At 48.7% G+C, this 20,651-nt stretch overlaps 1 protein-coding gene across 6 annotated transcripts in view; it reads right to left on the minus strand.

The window, feature by feature from the left end:
- The window catches only part of LOC139752870 (cholecystokinin receptor type A-like), a 183,505-nt gene that overhangs the window by 35,322 nt on the left and 127,532 nt on the right, over positions 1-20,651 (minus strand). For 2 of the 6 annotated variants that reach the window (XM_071668869.1, XM_071668871.1), the window contains exons 3-4: positions 3,118-3,318; positions 804-986 (exon numbers count right to left, since the gene is read on the minus strand). The exons of 1 other annotated variant lie outside the window; for it this stretch is intronic. In XM_071668869.1, coding sequence (XP_071524970.1) covers positions 804-986; positions 3,118-3,318 — 384 coding nt within the window. Of the gene's footprint in view, positions 1-803; positions 987-3,117; positions 3,319-20,651 lie in introns of those variants that run through there. 3 more of the 6 variants (XM_071668870.1, XR_011713601.1, XR_011713602.1) reach the window with 3 other exon arrangements.

Raw genomic sequence — 20,651 nt, forward strand, 5'->3', positions numbered from 1 at the left:
ACGGGGCATAGAATGCAGGTAGGGAGAGGCACTGCACATGGCCCCACTAGAGGAAGCATGCAGGGACAATATACATGACCCTTCGGGGGCAAAACATGCAAGTGGGTAGAGGCACTGCATATAGCCCCACTGGGGAAAGCATGCAGGTGGGTAGAGACATTATACATGACTGACCCAAGAGGGACAAAGTATGCAGGTGGGGAGAAGCATTATGCATGACCCTACGGAGGCAAAGCATGCAGGTGGGGAGAGGCACTGCACATGGCCCCACTGAGGGAAGCAATCAGGTGGGTAGAGGCACTGCACATGGCCCCACTGGGGGAAGCATGTAGGTGGGTAGAGGCGCTGCACATGGCCCCACTGAGGGAAGCATGCAGGTGGGTAGAGGCACTGCACATGGCCCCACTGGGGGAGAGCATGCAGATGGGTGGAGGCACTGCACATGGCCCCACTGGGGGAAGCATGAAGGTGGGTAGAGGCACTGCACATGGCCCCACTGAGGGAAGCATGTAGGTGGGTAGAAGCACTGCACATGGCCCTAATAGGAGAAAGCATGCAGGTGGGTAAAGGCACTGCACATGGCCCCACTGCACATGGCCCTAATAGGAGAAAGCATGCAGGTGGGTAGAGGCACTGCAATAGGCCCCACTGAGGGGAAGCATGCAGGTGGGTAGAGGCACTGCAATAGGCCCCACTGAGGGGAAGCATGCAGGTGGGTAGAGGCACTGCAATAGGCCCCACTGAGGGGAAGCATGCAGGTGGGTAGAGGCGTGCACGGACGTACAGCGTTATGAGTGACGTACAGGATCTGGTACCTTGGCCGGTCTCCCTCTCGATTCTCATGCCGTGCCAGAGAGAGATGGTGATGGAGAAGTAGGCGGCCACCATGATGACCAGGGGCACCAGCAGCAAGCCCGCCCCGAGAAACATGCTGAAACCCCGCTCCAGGTGAAGGCTGGGCCACATCTCACGACACTTGTGGCGGCCTGGCGAGCACGCAGAGGGGGGTACACATAGGGTTATAATGGGGATGAGGTATACCAGAGGGGTACACGATTTTTACTGGGAATGAGGTATACCAGAGGGGTACACGATTTTTACTGGGAATGAGGTATACCAGAGGGGTGTACATGGGGTTATGCTGGGGATGAGGTATACCATAGGGGTACACGGGGTTATACTGGGGATGAGGTATACCAGAGGGTACACGGGTTATACTGGGGATGAGGTATACCAGAGGGGTACACGGGGTTATACTGGGGATGAGGTATACCAGAGGGGTGTACATGGGTTATACTGGGGATGAGGTATACCAGAGGGGTGTACATGGGTTATACTGGGGATGAGGTATACCAGAGGGGTGTACATGGGTTATACTGGAGATGAGGTATACCAGAGGGGTGTACATGGGGTTATACTGGGGATGAGGTATACCAGAGGGGTGTACATGGGTTATACTGGAGATGAGGTATACCAGAGGGGTGTACATGGGGTTATACTGGGGATGAGGTATACCAGAGGGGTGTACATGGGGTTATACTGGGGATGAGGTATACCAGAGGGGTGTACATGGGTTATACTGGAGATGAGGTATACCAGAGGGGTGTACATGGGGTTATACTGGGGATGAGGTATACCAGAGGGGTACAGATTCATACTGGGGATGAGGTATACCAGAGGGGTGTACATGGGGTTATACTGGGGATGAGGTATACCAGAGGGGTGTACATGGGTTATACTGGAGATGAGGTATACCAGAGGGGTGTACATGGGGTTATACTGGGGATGAGGTATACCAGAGGGGTACACGATTCATACTGGGGATGAGGTATACCAGAGGGGTACACGATTTTTACTGGGAATGAGGTATACCAGAGGGGTGTACATGGGGTTATACTGGGGATGAGGTATACCAGAGGGGTGTACATGGGGTTATACTGGGGATGAGGTATACCAGAGGGGTGTACATGGGGTTATAATGGGAATGAGGTATACCAGAGGGGTACACATGGGGTTATACTGGGGATGAGGTATATCAGAGGGGTACACATGGGGTTATAATGGGAATGAGGTATACCAGAGGGGTACACATGGGGTTATACTGGGGATGAGGTATATCAGAGGGGTACACATGGGGTTATACTGGGGATGAGGTATACCAGAGGGGTGTACATGGGGTTATAATGGGAATGAGGTATACCAGAGAGGGTACACATGGGGTTATACTGGGGATGAGGTATACCAGAGGAGGGTACATGGGCTATACTGGGGAATGAGGTAGTGATATACCAGGGGACAGACAGGTTATACTAGGGGGAGAGATAGTGGAGTACGAGGGGGAGAGGCAGTGGTATGTCGGGAAAGGGAATGGTGGTATACTGAGGGAGAAGCAGTGGTATACTGGGGAAGGAGATTGTGGTATACTGGGGAAAACACCGTGCAATACTGGGGGAAAGGATAGTGGTATACTGGGGGAAAGACGGTGCTATCCTGGGGGAGAGACAGTGGTATACTGGAGAAGAAACAGTGGATTAGCCTCAGAAACATGCCAAACTTCAACACTTTTCACCCTCGTCAAAAGGTGTTGAAAACTGTGTTCCGCCTTCACAATGGGCACTTCACCTGAAGATGTGATTCACAACACATGACAAGAGAAAAAAAATGGGACTTGACTCATATATTTTGGGGAAAAAAGGAAGAAGGAGGAGAGGGGGGTGATTTACCTTGGGTACTTTAGAATCACATTGCTCACTAGTGCATGATATGACATGTTCAGCGGTACGTGGGAGTGCATGAGAGAGACAGAGGAACTGATGGTCTATGGTCCAGGTCATCTTCTGTAGCAACTACGTATTGTCCTATGTGGTCAGTGACACACTCATCTACAAGCGTAGGACACTATTAGTGTCCTAACTGCATAATACAAATATATATATATATATATATATATATATATATATATATATATATATATATATATATATATATATATATATGGGGATAGACACAGGGTAGTACAGCAAGAGGCTCCTCCTCCACCATCCACTGTCAAAGAGGGAGGATGGGTAGTCAATCAGGCCAGGGAGGAGGAGGGAGAGAGAGAAGGGAGGGACTCACTTGTATCGCCGACGGGCAGGAGCTGTGAGAGGGCGGCTATGGGCGCCATGAAGGCCAGGGAGAGAAGCCACACGAGGCTAATGATCTTGTAGGCGTGGGAGAGCGTCTGCCATCCCCTGGAACGCAAGGGCTGGCAGATGGCGTAATACCTCTCCAAGGAGATGGCCACCAACGTCCACACAGACACAGACACTGACACGGCTGCCGGGTGGGGCGTTGGGGGAGGGGAGAGACACAACACAAGACACACTGTGAGACAAATTGTGGTTGTCAGTGGGTATATCACAAGGGGGTGTGTTTGGGGGCACTCACTGAGGGAGGAGGGCGCTAAAGGATACATCATGTTGGTGGGTGGAAGGGAGTGTTGTCACACCCCCATAACCCTTACACACTCGTTTGGGGACAGTAAAAACTACTGTCACGGTTCGAATGAAGACCTAAAAGATACTGGGATGTTATTGCTGAACTCACCTGCAACGCCAGGCACCACTAGGGGATAGAGGGTTGACTCATTCATAACCTCCAGATGTTCCATTATTATACAACTGATTCAGTTTCATCACCAAAAACCATACAGAGATGACTCTACCAAACACACTTCACCAACACAAGGAACTTAAGGCGTACACACACACACACACACACACACACACACACACACACAAGCAGCGCTAAAACCCCAGCCAGCTATAGCTATGCTTACGATAGATAAAAGGCTATATAGCATGTATATGGGGATACAACATGACACATACCTTCGTAGTTTCTTTAGCTGTAAATTCCAGAATCGGTGCAGAGGGGAAAAATGGGATGTTAACAAGAATCAATGGTGTCTACTCCTACATCAGTATACCTATATGGTATCCGAATTCATGACTGAGTGATTCAAAGTAAGATTAATAAAGAATTTCATTTCCCACTTACTCTATACTACTCCACTTACCCTATATTTGATCTCTAGTCTTTGCGTGTCGGGCTACGCTTACACGCATGTATGTACGCATCCCCTTGTTGATGTCGAAGGACGCTTCGTCTTTTTACTGAAATCTCGATATTCTAATGAATGGGAGTTTGCATGGCATGTGTATTGTATGAATGAGACACACAAGACGCATGTCGCCTCCTCATCCGCCTTCTCGCGCCACCAGAGCGCAACAGAGGTCCGGGGAAAGACACAGAGGCATTTGAGTTGATAACCTCTTGAGCACGACGGTACGACCCTTGAGCAAGACGGTACGATCCTTGAGCAAGACGGTACGACCCTTGAGCAAGACGGTACGACCCTTGAGCACGACGGTACGACCCTTGAGCACGATGATACGATCCTCGAGCAAGACGGTACGACCCTTGAGCACGATGGTACGATCCTTGAGCAAGACGGTACGACCCTTGAGCAAGACGGTACGACCCTTGAGCAAGACGGTACGACCCTTGAGCAAGACGGTACGACCCTTGAGCACGACGGTACGATCCTTGAGTACGACGGTATAAGGTCCTTGAGCACGACGGTACGATCCCTTAGCACCACTTTACGACCCTTGAGCATGGCGAAGCCGCTTTTGAGCACGACGGTACGACACTTGACCACGACGATACGATCCTCGAGCAAGACGGTACGACCCTTGAGCACGACGGTACGACCCTTGAGCACGACGGTACGACCCTTGAGCAAGACGGTACGACCCTTGAGCAAGACGGTACGACCCTTGAGCAAGACGGTACGACCCTTGAGCACGATGGTACGACCCTTGAGCACGATGGTACGATCCTCGAGCAAGACGGTACGACCCTTGAGCACGATGGTACGATCCTCGAGCAAGACGGTACGACCCTTGAGCAAGACGGTACGACCCTTGAGCACGACGGTACGACCCTTGAGCACGATGGTACGATCCTTGAGCAAGACGGTACGACCCTTGAGCACGATGGTACGATCCTTGAGCAAGACGGTACGACCCTTGAGCACGATGGTACGATCCTCGAGCAAGACGGTACGACCCTTGACAAGACGGTACGACCTTGAGCAAGACGGTACGACCTTGAGCAAGACGGTACGACCTTGAGCAAGACGGTACGACCCTTGAGCACGATGGTACGATCCTTGAGCAAGACGGTACGACCCTTGAGCACGATGGTACGATCCTTGAGCAAGACGGTACGACCTTGAGCAAGACGGTACGACCCTTGAGCACGACGGTACGATCATCGAGCAAGACGGTACGACCCTTGAGCACGACGGTACGATCATCGAGCAAGACGGTACGACCCTTGAGCACGACGGTACGACCCTTGAGCATGGCGAAGCCGCTTTTGAGCACGACGGTACGACACTTGACCACGACGATACGACCCTTGAGCAAGACGGTACGACCCTTGAGCACGATGGTACGATCCTTGAGCAAGACGGTACGACCTTGAGCAAGACGGTACGACCCTTGAGCACGACGGTACGACCCTTGAGCACGATGGTACGATCCTTGAGCAAGACGGTACGACCCTTGAGCACGACGGTACGACCCTTGAGCACGATGGTACGATCCTCGAGCAAGACGGTACGACCCTTGAGCACGATGGTACGATCCTCGAGCAAGACGGTACGACCTTGAGCAAGACGGTACGACCCTTGAGCATGGCGAAGCCGCTTTTGAGCACGACGGTACGACCCTTGAGCACGATGGTACGATCCTTGAGCAAGACGGTACGACCCTTGAGCACGATGGTACGATCCTCGAGCAAGACGGTACGACCTTGAGCAAGACGGTACGACCTTGAGCAAGACGGTACGACCCTTGAGCACGATGGTACGATCCTTGAGCAAGACGGTACGACCCTTGAGCAAGACGGTACGACCCTTGAGCACGACGGTACGACCCTTGAGCAAGACGGTACGACCTTGAGCACGATGGTACGATCCTTGAGCAAGACGGTACGACCCTTGAGCACGACGGTACGACCCTTGAGCAAGACGGTACGACCCTTGAGCAAGACGGTACGACCCTTGAGCACGATGGTACGATCCTTGAGCAAGACGGTACGACCTTGAGCAAGACGGTACGACCCTTGAGCAAGACGGTACGACCCTTGAGCACGATGGTACGATCCTTGAGCAAGACGGTACGACCCTTGAGCACGATGGTACGATCCTCGAGCAAGACGGTACGACCCTTGAGCACGATGGTACGATCCTCGAGCAAGACGGTACGACCTTGAGCAAGACGGTACGACCCTTGAGCAAGACGGTACGACCTTGAGCAAGACGGTACGACCCTTGAGCACGATGGTACGATCCTTGAGCAAGACGGTACGACCCTTGAGCAAGACGGTACGACCTTGAGCACGATGGTACGATCCTTGAGCAAGACGGTACGACCCTTGAGCACGATGGTACGATCCTTGAGCAAGACGGTACGACCCTTGAGCAAGACGGTACGACCCTTGAGCAAGACGGTACGACCTTGAGCACGATGGTACGATCCTCGAGCAAGACGGTACGACCTTGAGCACGACGGTACGACCCTTGAGCACGATGGTACGATCCTTGAGCAAGACGGTACGACCCTTGAGCACGATGGTACGATCCTTGAGCAAGACGGTACGACCCTTGAGCACGACGGTACGACCCTTGAGCAAGACGGTACGACCTTGAGCAAGACGGTACGACCTTGAGCAAGACGGTACGACCCTTGAGCACGATGGTACGATCCTTGAGCAAGACGGTACGACCCTTGAGCAAGACGGTACGACCTTGAGCAAGACGGTACGACCTTGAGCACGATGGTACGATCCTTGAGCAAGACGGTACGACCCTTGAGCAAGACGGTACGACCCTTGAGCACGACGGTACGACCCTTGAGCACGACGGTACGATCCTTGAGCAAGACGGTACGACCCTTGAGCACGACGGTACGACCCTTGAGCACGACGGTACGACCTTGAGCAAGACGGTACGACCCTTGAGCACGATGGTACGATCCTTGAGCAAGACGGTACGACCCTTGAGCACGATGGTACGATCCTTGAGCAAGACGGTACGACCCTTGAGCACGACGGTACGACCCTTGAGCACGATGGTACGATCCTTGAGCAAGACGGTACGACCCTTGAGCACGATGGTACGATCCTTGAGCAAGACGGTACGACCTTGAGCAAGACGGTACGACCTTGAGCAAGACGGTACGACCTTGAGCAAGACGGTACGACCCTTGAGCACGACGGTACGACCCTTGAGCACGACGGTACGACCCTTGAGCACGACGGTACGACCCTTGAGCACGACGGTACGACCCTTGAGCACGACGGTACGACCCTTGAGCACGATGGTACGATCCTTGAGCAAGACGGTACGACCCTTGACAAGACGGTACGACCCTTGAGCACGATGGTACGATCCTTGAGCAAGACGGTACGACCCTTGAGCACGACGGTACGACCCTTGAGCACGACGGTACGACCCTTGAGCACGACGGTACGACCCTTGAGCACGACGGTACGACCCTTGAGCACGACGGTACGACCCTTGAGCACGACCGAGCCGCTTTTGAGCACGACGGTACGACCCTTGAGCACGACGGTACGACCCTTGAGCACGACGGTACGACCCTTGAGCACGACGGTACGACCCTTGAGCACGACGGTACGACCCTTGAGCACGACGGTACGACCCTTGAGCACGACGGTACGACCCTTGAGCACGACGGTACGACCCTTGAGCACGATGGTACGATCCTCGAGCAAGACGGTACGACCCTTGAGCAAGACGGTACGACCCTTGAGCACGATGGTACGATCCTTGAGCAAGACGGTACGACCTTGAGCAAGACGGTACGACCTTGAGCAAGACGGTACGACCCTTGAGCACGATGGTACGATCCTTGAGCAAGACGGTACGACCCTTGAGCACGATGGTACGATCCTTGAGCAAGACGGTACGACCTTGAGCAAGACGGTACGACCTTGAGCAAGACGGTACGACCCTTGAGCACGATGGTACGATCCTTGAGCAAGACGGTACGACCCTTGAGCATGGCGAAGCCGCTTTTGAGCACGACGGTACGATCTTTGAGCAAGACGGTACGACCTTGAGCAAGACGGTACGACCCTTGAGCATGGCGAAGCCGCTTTTGAGCACGACGGTACGATCCTTGAGCAAGACGGTACGACCCTTGAGCACGATGGTACGATCCTTGAGCAAGACGGTACGACCCTTGAGCACGATGGTACGATCCTTGAGCAAGACGGTACGACCTTGAGCAAGACGGTACGACCCTTGAGCACGATGGTACGATCCTCGAGCAAGACGGTACGACCTTGAGCAAGACGGTACGACCTTGAGCAAGACGGTACGACCCTTGAGCATGGCGAAGCCGCTTTTGAGCACGACGGTACGACCCTTGAGCACGATGGTACGATCCTCGAGCAAGACGGTACGACCCTTGAGCACGATGGTACGATCCTTGAGCAAGACGGTACGACCCTTGAGCATGGCGAAGCCGCTTTTGAGCACGACGGTACGACCCTTGAGCACGACGGTACGACCCTTGAGCACGACGGTACGACCCTTGAGCACGATGGTACGATCCTCGAGCAAGACGGTACGACCCTTGAGCACGACCGAGCCGCTTTTGAGCACGACGGTACGACCCTTGACAAGACGGTACGACCTTGAGCAAGACGGTACGACCCTTGAGCACGACGGTACGACCCTTGAGCACGACGGTACGACCCTTGAGCACGATGGTACGATCCTCGAGCAAGACGGTACGACCTTGAGCAAGACGGTACGACCCTTGAGCACGACCGAGCCGCTTTTGAGCACGACGGTACGACCCTTGAGCACGATGGTACGATCCTCGAGCAAGACGGTACGACCCTTGAGCACGATGGTACGATCCTCGAGCAAGACGGTACGACCCTTGAGCACGATGGTACGATCCTCGAGCAAGACGGTACGACCCTTGAGCACGATGGTACGATCCTCGAGCAAGACGGTACGACCCTTGAGCACGATGGTACGATCCTTGAGCAAGACGGTACGACCCTTGAGCACGACCGAGCCGCTTTTGAGCACGACGGTACGACCCTTGAGCACGACGGTACGACCCTTGAGCAAGACGGTACGACCCTTGAGCACGACCGAGCCGCTTTTGAGCACGACGGTACGACCCTTGAGCATGGCGAAGCCGCTTTTGAGCACGACGGTACGACCCTTGAGCACGATGGTACGATCCTTGAGCAAGACGGTACGACCTTGAGCAAGACGGTACGACCTTGAGCAAGACGGTACGACCTTGAGCAAGACGGTACGACCTTGAGCAAGACGGTACGACCTTGAGCAAGACGGTACGACCTTGAGCAAGACGGTACGACCCTTGAGCACGATGGTACGATCCTCGAGCAAGACGGTACGACCTTGAGCAAGACGGTACGACCTTGAGCAAGACGGTACGACCTTGAGCAAGACGGTACGACCTTGAGCACGATGGTACGATCCTTGAGCAAGACGGTACGACCTTGAGCAAGACGGTACGACCTTGAGCAAGACGGTACGACCCTTGAGCAAGACGGTACGACCTTGAGCAAGACGGTACGACCTTGAGCAAGACGGTACGACCTTGAGCAAGACGGTACGACCCTTGAGCACGACGGTACGACCCTTGAGCACGACGGTACGACCCTTGAGCACGACGGTACGACCCTTGAGCACGACGGTACGACCCTTGAGCACGACGGTACGACCCTTGAGCAAGACGGTACGACCCTTGAGCACGATGGTACGATCCTCGAGCAACACGGTGTGACCTTTGAGCACGACGGTACGATCTTTGAGCAAGACGGTACGACCCTTGAGCACGATGGTACGATCCTCGAGCAAGACGGTACGACCCTTGAGCACGACGGTACGATCTTTGAGCAAGACGGTACGACCCTTGAGCACGACAGTACGACCCTTGAGCAAGACGGAACGACCCTTGAGCAAGACGGTACGACCTTGAGCAAGACGGTACGACCCTTGAGCACGACGGTACGACCCTTGAGCACGACCGAGCCGCTTTTGAGCACGACGGTACGACCCTTGAGCATGGCGAAGCCGCTTTTGAGCACGACGGTACGACCCTTGACAAGACGGTACGACCTTGAGCAAGACGGTACGACCCTTGAGCACGACGGTACGACCCTTGAGCTCGAGTGCTCCGTGTCATTGAAGACAATTCAGTTCCCACGAAAAACCTAAAGAAACAAATAAGAAAAAAAAGGACATTTAACGAATATGAAAGACATTCAACGAGTCTGAAGTGCAAATTGGCAGAGGATGAACGTCGGATGGGCATTGTAACGTGGTGCAGCGGACTGCGACCTCGTCCAAAGCACACACTCCACATTGCCTGCACTTGGACGTGTTGATCGTGACACCCGGGTGCGCACATGCACAGATGGTGTGTGCCTCACCTCCTCATCACTGCGGTAATGTGTCAATGGTTGAGAGGTGTTTGGAAAAAAAATGAGTAAAAGGCAGATGTGTTTAAAGAGTGAAAAAAATATGCGTTCCTTCTCGCGTCGTGTGTACCTACGTACGTTGGAGCGCATCCTTAAGAACCTAAGCGATACGTTCTGTGCTTATTGGTCTGTATATGTTTTCAGAAGAACGGGAGCTTTTATGTCTAGTTCGGTTGCAAGGTCAGAGCCGCTGGGTATGCGATGTTCGAGGATTACATTTCAGAAGGTTACGTGAAGGAAGGTAACTCCGTCAGCGGATGGCATCGCCAGCCTCAAGGCTGAGTGTAATATTGGTACACAAGAGACGTTCTTCAGCAGCCTAAGACAAGGACTGTATGCCTTTGGCATTTAGCTCCTCTGTGGTATAATCTCAGACATTTATCACTTTAACAAGAAGCATATTTCCCCTTAGACGTACCACACACACACACACACACACACACACACACACACACACACAACACACACACACACACACAAACGCAGTCCTCCACTTAGGAAAAACAGACTCTCCTCAAGAAAACAATTTCCCAGGCGGCAGGATGCGATTATATCGTAATATTCTTCCCGCTCTCACTAAAGCCACTTAGCCTAGAAGCTCAAGGTTATCAGTTCACAGCAAAGAGAAGATGGAATCTAAAACTCAAGTTTTCAGGTCACTACCTCATCACGCCTTCAAACAGTGTTAGAATATCTGAGGTGGTGTGTGCGCTCGAGGGTGTGTGCGCTAGAGGGTGTGTGTCTTTAAGGGTATGTGCCCTTGAGGGTGTGTGCCCTCGGTAGTGTGTGCCCTCGGTAGTGTGTGCGCTCGGTAGTGTGTGCGCCCGGTAGTGTGTGCGCCCGGTAGTGTGTGCGCCCGGTAGTGTGTGCGCTCGAAGTTGGTAAACGCTGATGATATCCTCCTATGCTGCCTTGTACGCACCAGAGGAAGACGTCGTCAAAATCATCGTCAGGAGAAAATCCTTACCTCCTTGGCGCTCTGTGTCTAGCTAGGGCCGGACCTGTTACCCTCAGTGCTTTTATATCTACGACACACTCACACACACACACACACACACACACACACACACACACACACACACACACACACATAAATAAGCAAGCAATTAAATAACGGAATTAGTAACGGTTTATTGGATTTAGCGGTTGAAAATACACAGCTGAGGTATTATTACAAGTCCTATAATATCTGTAATACCTCAACAGTGCATTTACGGCCGAATGGACGACTAAAGCCGATAAACCATAGTTTATTTATCTGTTTATCTCTTTATAAACACACACACACACACACATACTCACATACACACAGACACACACATACACACAGCAAAACACACACACACAGTAAAACACACACACACACACACACACACACACACACACACACACACACAAACATTCACACAGACACACACACACACTCACACAAACATTCACACACGACACACACACACACACACACACACACACACACACAACACAAACACACACACACACACACAACGCAACTCTCTCTCTCTCTCTCTCTCTCTCTCTCTCTCTCTCTCTCTCTCTCTCTCTCTCTCTCTCTCTCTCTCTCTCTCTCAGGTGTGAACCTCCGCCAGTCTTCAGTCGTGCGCGACTGTACCATCCCTGGACAAAGATGTCTTCTAGGTGTGCAGGTCAACTGTTTATGTCAATCTCGTGTTCGCATCGATTCCACTCATTACTCGTGGACGGGAGCCATCGGGACCTTCTAACTATCAGTTTGTGTTGGCACTTCCGTCAACACCTTCAAGTTATCCGTCTGTTTTGGCACTTCCGTCAACGTGACGGTAAAACTCTGGTACCTCTGTCTGAAAACTCACGTCGCTGCTTTCGTGCGTTCAAGGGAAAAAAAAACGAAGAACCCGTTCAGAATAATCGAAAGCATAACCACAACAACAACAACAACACTTAACAACTTATTTTTTTTAAGTTCTGTTCTTTACACTCAAAAAAAATTTGAATACAGTGGTAGACCGCACTGACACAATACCAGGCATTCCCCTCACACGAAATGACTAAGACAAATGAATCAGTTGAAGACTAACAGAACTCCGGGTCCTGGTCGTGTTCCACCTACGAGTAATTAAACTACGTCAAACACGAATACGTCAAGCAAGAATTAGATACGTCAAACACGAATCAAATACGTCAAACACGAATAAATACGTCAAACACGAATTAAATACGTCAAACACGAATTAAATACGTCAAACACGAATTAAATACGTCAAACACGAAATAAATACGTCAAACACGAATACGTCAAGCACGAACTAAATACGTCACACACGAATACGTCAAACACGAATTAAATACGTCGAATACGAATCAAGTACGTCAAACACGAAATTTCCGGACCATTAACGTACATTTTCAATGAATCACTCCGGGATAGAATAGCCCCGACGGGGCTGCAGGAGACGTAGAACTACAGCTGCCAGACGTCACTCCTCTATTCTCCCCCCCCCCAAAAAAGGGGGGGAGGGGGAGGCTGGAGGGGGAGGCTGGGGGGGTTGGGGGGGAAGCTCACTCCCCCATTCCCCCCCCCAAAAAAAAATGGAGGGGAGGAAGCCACGCAAACTGCCTTCCAATTACTGTCCTATCAACTCCGACGTCCATCATGTGAGAGAACGTTTAGAGTCAGATTCGATTACGAGCGATGATGAAATCGTAGCCTCGCGCCGGTACAACGGAGGGATGGGCTTGGGATACACAACATAGGCTCCATTCAGAAGGCGAAGACCATGCCCTTACAAAACCTCCTAGCATCTCGGGTCATTCAGAAGGCGAAGACCATGCCCTTACAAAACCTCCTAGCATCTCGGGTCATTCAGAAGGCGAAGACCATGCCCTTACAAAACCTCCTAGCATCTCGGGTCCTTCAGAAGGCGAAGACCATGCCCTTACAAAACCTCCTAGCATCTCGGGTCATTCAGAAGGCGAAGACTATGCCCTTACAAAACCTCCTAGCATCTCGGGTCATTCAGAAGGCGAAGACCATGCCCTTACAAACCTCCTAGCATCTCGGGTCATTCAGAAGGCGAAGACCATGCCCTTACAAACCTCCTAGCATCTCGGGTCATTCAGAAGGCGAAGACCATGCCCTTACAAAACCTCCTAGCATCTCGGGTCATTCAGAAGGCGAAGACCATGCCCTTACAAAACCTCCTAGCATCTCGGGTCCTTCAGAAGGCGAAGACCATGCCCTTACAAAACCTCCTAGCATCTCGGGTCATTCAGAAGGCGAAGACCATGCCCTTACAAAACCTCCTAGCATCTCGGGTCATTCAGAAGGCGAAGACCATGCCCTTACAAAACCTCCTAGCATCTCGGGTCATTCAGAAGGCGAAGACCATGCCCTTACAAAACCTCCTAGCATCTCGGGTCATTCAGAAGGCGAAGACCATGCCCTTACAAACCTCCTAGCATCTCGGGTCATTCAGAAGGCGAAGACCATGCCCTTACAAACCTCCTAGCATCTCGGGTCATTCAGAAGGCGAAGACCATGCCCTTACAAACCTCCTAGCATCTCGGGTCATTCAGAAGGCGAAGACCATGCCCTTACAAACCTCCTAGCATCTCGGGTCATTCAGAAGGCGAAGACCATGCCCTTACAAAACCTCCTAGCATCTCGGGTCATTCAGAAGGCGAAGACCATGCCCTTACAAAACCTCCTAGCATCTCGGGTCCTTCAGAAGGCGAAGACCATGCCCTTATAAAACCTCCTAGCATCTCATCATGAAATTTAAGACCCCCAAGAGATGACACAAGGAATAGCTATTGGTATTTAGGGACTTCCAATAAAAAAAAAAGGGAGGGGGGAATTTCGACCAAGTCCCTCACGTTAAAGTGAGGCACCAAGTCCGGAGGGGGGCCTTGGGAGATTACAGGCTACAAAACGAATATGGACAGGAGCCTAGTGATGTGAGGGGAGACAGAGAGTCGTAATGACGAAGGAGGAGGAGGAGGAGGAGGAGAATCATCATCACTGTGGTCACACGTTACAACCTGGGTGTGTGTGTCCCTCCCTCCCAAAGGATCTATCTGTATGGTCCTTCCTCCCCCTAAAAAACCTGTCCTTGGACCTCTACGTTTCAACATTCATAGCAACGGCAGTGATGTCAGACGGTGACTATATTACCGTCTACATTTACAGACGACGTCAAAGATGGGTACAGTCATATCCACTACAGAAGATAGGTTTTAAGATTATAAAAGGAGGGGTCGGTCTCTCGATAAAAGCGTTGAACGGTCTAGCCCAATGGCAAATGCCAATCAGTGTCAATCAATCGATGCCAGCTGTTTCAAGTAGGAAAAGCCTCAGAAGAAAAAAATAGATTATTATGAACTGTTGGTGCCCCCCTAAAAAAGATAAAAAAAAAAAAAAGGATTCCCATACTGTGAAGGAGAAATCTGTGGGGTCACTGTCTTCAACCACTTCCAAAAGGTCTCCCCCTTCTCCCCCAGCAGTGGAATCAGCTGCCAAGAAAGCAAATAGGATGTTAGGATTTAATAACAGAAATTTTATATATAAATCCCCCTCACCTCGAGCAAGGCTATCTTCTACCTGGAGCCGGTGACCCGAAACGCGACCAAAATTGCTGCCATCATCTTTTGCTTAACTAACTCTATGAGGACAGATTGCGAGAATCAAACTTGTTCTCTCAAAGCAAGAGGCGATTGCGAGGCAAAAAATAATAGAATGTTTTAAAGCACTTGAAGGGTTCTAACAATGTTTAAAAGCACTTGAAGGGTTCTAACAATGTTTAAAAGCAATTGAAGGATTCTAACAATGTTTAAAAGCACTTGAAGGGTTCTAACAATGTTTAAAAGCACTTGAAGGGTTCTAACAATGTTTAAAAGCACTTGAAGGGTTCTAACAATGTTTTAAAGCACTTGAAGGGTTCTAACAATGTTTAAAAGCACTTGAAGGGTTCTAACAATGTTTAAAAGCACTTGAAGGGTTCTAACAATGTTTAAAAGCACTTGAAGGGTTCTAACAATGTTTAAAAGCACTTGAAGGGTTCTAACAATGTTTAAAAGCACTTGAAGGGTTCTAACAATGTTTAAAAGCACTTGAAGTGTGGATCAGGTGCTTGCTTTGAAGAATGTATGTGAGAAATACTTAGAAAAGCAAATGGATTTGTATGTAGCATTTATGGATCTGGAGAAGGCATATGATAGAAAGGTTCAACAACAACTTTGACACCGAAAACATCCCTTTCCAGTAAGCACCGCCAGCATTACCCACCAGAGGAAACAACACGTAAACTTGGAGGTCACCGAGTTAATGTGGACTGTACCGGAATATATCATACGGATCCATATTTCCCATCCGTCCACCGTGTTGCCAGAGGGAGGGAGGGAGTGTGTGTGTGTGTGTGGGGGAGAGAGAGAGAGAGAGAGAGAGAGAGAGAGAGAGAGAGAGAGAGAGAGAGAGAGAGAGGGGAGACCTTGGATCTGTGTGGTTTGTCTAAGCCTCTCTCTCTCTCTCTCTCTCTCTCTCTCTCTCTCTCTCTCTCTCTCTCTCTCTCTCTCTCTCTCATTCCACCCACACACACACATACACACAACGTGTGCTCACAGAGAAACACCATACGCACACACATGCACAAATGTATACACAAATGTACGTGAACCACAGTTATACGCACACACACACACACACACACACACACACACACACACACACACACACACACACACGTCAGTTATCATAAATGACAACAGCAGTGCCACTATCATCATTACCGTAATCGCTGTCATTTATCTAACCTTACAATATCATAAATAATAATGCTATTATCAAAATATCTGTAACTGTTATTACAGCTGTGTTCATCAGAACTCGTAAGTCATTTATGCCCTTCCGTTATTCTATAAGGATTTTATCATAATCATTTATCTAATTATCATTGCCATTAATATGTGATCAATAAAGTTCTTTTTACTGTCCTATTAAAATTATCATTATCAGAATCAGTGTAATCATCATTATCAATTATCGTTATCATAGCTGTTGATAATGAATATAATGGAACACCTTTTTCTTTTCTATTTCAAATGGTCTTAATTAATGTCATCATTCTTCGTTTGGATTTTCTATTTTTCCCTAAAATGTGGCGTTTGAGTACCCCACGAAACAGACATTTTCTTCCAAATAAGACACCCATTTTCTGTGACCCCCCCCCCCCTCTGTGTGTATGTGTTTAGGATTCGAGAATTATCATTTTCTTAATTAATTATTATCATCATTATCATTATTATTATCATTATTATCATTCCTGGTGTGTGTGTGTGTGTGTGTGTGTGTGTGTGTGTGTGTGTGTGTGGTGTGTATGTACGTGTGTGTGTGTGTGTGTGTGTGTGTGTGTGTGTGTGTGTGTGTGTGTGTGTGTGTGTGTGTGGTGTGTGTGTGTGTGTGTGTGTGTGTGTGTGTGTGTGTGTGTGTGTGTGTGTGGGCGGTCCCCCACCCCCCTCAGAATCCTCCCCTCCTGTATCATCACTTCTGAAAGGGAGAAAAAGACAAGAGAGAGAGAGAGAGAGAGAGAGAGAGAGAGAGAGAGAGAGAGAGAGAGAGAGAGAGAGAGAGTTTTTTTATATTCTCACGGGCCTCAAAATCTTTTTAGACCTGGCGCTACCCCCGTAAGGGCGGGAAAGAGAGGCACGTATTAAAAAAAAAAAAACGATAATGAACTGCATAAAATATTCAGTGGACTGATCTCAATTACTGGATTCTGCCATCACTTCCATCTGGCATAATTAGGTTAAAATGAGGATTTGATTTGAATATTTTTTTTCTTTTTCTTTTTTTTTTTTTTGCACTCTGGTGTATTTACCGTGGGTATTTCCCCAATCCCTTCCTTTCCCCAGCCCCGTTTTTCCATTTGAATTACCCTGAGAGTTAAGGGAAATTTAGAACACATCCCTGAGACGACCAAGATATGAAAGAAAAAACACTACTGTACTGTTAAAAGGACGGTTCTGTCTCTCTGTCTGTCTGTCTGGATAGCTAGCTAGATAGATATATAGACATATAGATAGACTGATAGATAGATAGATAGACATAGATATAAATAGATAGATAGATAAATAGATACAGAGGTAGATAGACAGATACAGATAGATATAAATAAATAGATAGACATATAGGTAGACAGACAGATAGATAGACAGAGATATAGATAGATGGATAGATATATAGATACAGAGTTAGATAGACAGATACAGAGATAGATATAAATAGATAGATAGATCACAGATAGACAGATAGATAGATAGACAGAGAGATAGACCAAGTTGTCAGAAAAAAGTGTTGTTTACAACACAGTATCTACCAAGATATGGTTGTCTACCTACCAAGTTGCCAGAAAAATGTTGTTTACAACACAGTATCACCTACTGACCACAACCTTATAACCACAAGAGCAACGATGTCTTCCCATGGTAAGAAGAACTGAAAATGCCATGTGCCAACACCCCACAGATCTCGAACGACGGACGAAGGGAGAGATGCAAGAGTCGGACTATGTCAATGTGCCACAGCTCCAGCCACACTGCACGACTGACCAAAGTTCACGTGGAAAAAAAGAAGTAACATAGTGTCTCATTTCTCTTTTTTTCTCTATCCAATGGGTCAAGAATGGCACAAAGCGTAGGTACCATAGAGAAGACCCAAAAGACCACCAGATCATACAGAGACCGACTGAACCTTACGTGAGGGAGGTAAGGGAGGAGTCTGGTCTGTCTGTGTCAGCCCCTCACACAGTCGTCAGACGCTGATACAAGACCTCGTCTGTGTCTCCCACGCAACGCTTCTGTGGTTATCATGATGGATGACTGATGCAGGGTTGAGGCCGTGTGTGTGTGTGTGTGTGTGTGTGTGTGTGTGTGTGTGTGTAGCTGGATGGGAATATGAGAGTGACTTTGAAGTGATAAAGGTCATAATTGATCAGGACGAGAGACTAAGCTTCCTTATATATATATATATATATATATATATATATATATATATATATATATATATATATATATATATATAGGGGATAGGGGATTAAGAATACTTCCCACGTATTCCCTGCGTGTCGTAGAAGGCGACTAAAAGGGGAGGGAGCGGGGGGCTGGAAATCCTCCCCTCTCGTTTTTTTTTTTTTTTTTTTTTTTTTTTTTTCCAAAAGAAGGAACAGAGAATTGGGCCAGGTGAGGGTATTCCCTCAAAGGCCCAGTCCTCTGTTCTTAATGCTACCTCGCTAACGCGGGAAATGGCGAATAGTTTAAAAAAAAAAAAAAAAAAAAAAAATATATATATATATATATATATATATATATATATATATATATATATATATATATATATATATATATTCATATTCATCGAACGTGAACACTACTTTCATCCACTGGGATGGGGTTAGGTAAGTTAATGGGGACGAATTCGGCCCCCCCCAGCCTAACCTGGGATATATTTGGAACCAGACAATGGACGAGAAAATGGCTGAGATCGGGGGGTGTGGGTGGAGGACATTATTCTATATGTTGCAACGGATCATCTTCCATGACAACAGTTGTGGGGGGGAGGTGATGAAGACAACCACACACACACACACACACACACACACACACACCTCTTTGCTCCCCCTTTCAGAGTACGAAGCAGTGGTAAACGTTCAATTATACAAGCAGATATTTTATTCAGTGGGTCTGTAGTAGTAGTGTTATGTGAACTGTGTATAAATCAGTGACATTTAATGTTATACACTTTATATTTACGTATACGAATTTTACATTTGGGGATGACTTATTCATTTGTGATGATGAATAATAATAAAAGTAAACACACAAAAAAAAAAACATTTAGTTTTTTGTTTTGTATGACAAATTGTTTGGGAATATTCAGGAATTGTTTGTTGAAAAGAACATTTTTTTGTTATTGTTGTTTTGTGAAATGGAATGAAGGTCAAAAATGTACTATGCATTAAGGTGACACAACCACAAAATTGTCCGGCTGAAATTGTACACCAGTCAACAGTGAACCTGTCAGAAGTGATGGTACACATACTGACGTGTGGGACCAGCAGCAGTGAATTTATTAGCACACTGGTGGTTCACCTGTTTATTAAAGCCAGTTTAAAGTTAGCTCTCGTGTTAAAGGGACGTTGAATTACCACTTATAACTTCTTGTCTTCGTCTGTAACTTTAACTTCTGTCTTAGAGTTGGTTCTGGTTGATGTCTTCTCAAAACCACATATGATCTCGCAAAGAAAACACAAGCGGGTCGTAAAACACGTGTACTACAGTGTTTAATTAAACCAACAGCAAAATGGACCAACACCAAAATGGCTTTTTGATACCTTTATCAGCCACCATCTCGTAGTCATTCCAATGGACTATGGTAACGAGAGGTTGACACAACATTGGTCACATCTCGTGGTCATTCCAATGGACTATGGTAACGAGAGGTTGACACAACATTGGTCACATCTCGTGGTCATTCCAATGGACTATGGTAACAAGAAAGGTTGACCTAGCATTGTCACCTTAGAGGAATTGACTGACAGACAACGTAGTTCACGTAAATCCAGGCTACGACGTCAAATTACAATTGTCTCGAGTCGGCTCACGGGTCAACCAAGCTAAGGTACGAAGGTAACGGTGAGGTGGTGTTTACTTCAGTGGTGGCGATGTGAGGGTGTCTGTGTGCGCCCGCGCGCGCGCATGACGCGAGGGGGGTGGGGTGTGTGTCCCACATAAGAGGAACCTTCCTACCTCAGTCAGTGGGGCTTCCGGGCTCTCTCTCTCTCTCTCTCTCTCTCTCTCTCTCTCTCTCTCTCTCTCTCTCCTGGTTTTCTAATCATTGATCACTGGGCTGACATTAATCGAACCAATACCTTTTGATCGAACCTTTCACACCGACAACGTGGGACCTGTGAATTAGAGATTCCCATCTCTCTCGCAGAGAAAGAAAGCGATCGAGAGGCGTTCAAATTGTTTGAGAGGCGTTCAGTTTCAAC

This window comes from Panulirus ornatus, chromosome 13 (genome assembly GCF_036320965.1).
Source record: "Panulirus ornatus isolate Po-2019 chromosome 13, ASM3632096v1, whole genome shotgun sequence".
Lineage (NCBI taxonomy): Eukaryota > Metazoa > Arthropoda > Malacostraca > Decapoda > Palinuridae > Panulirus > Panulirus ornatus.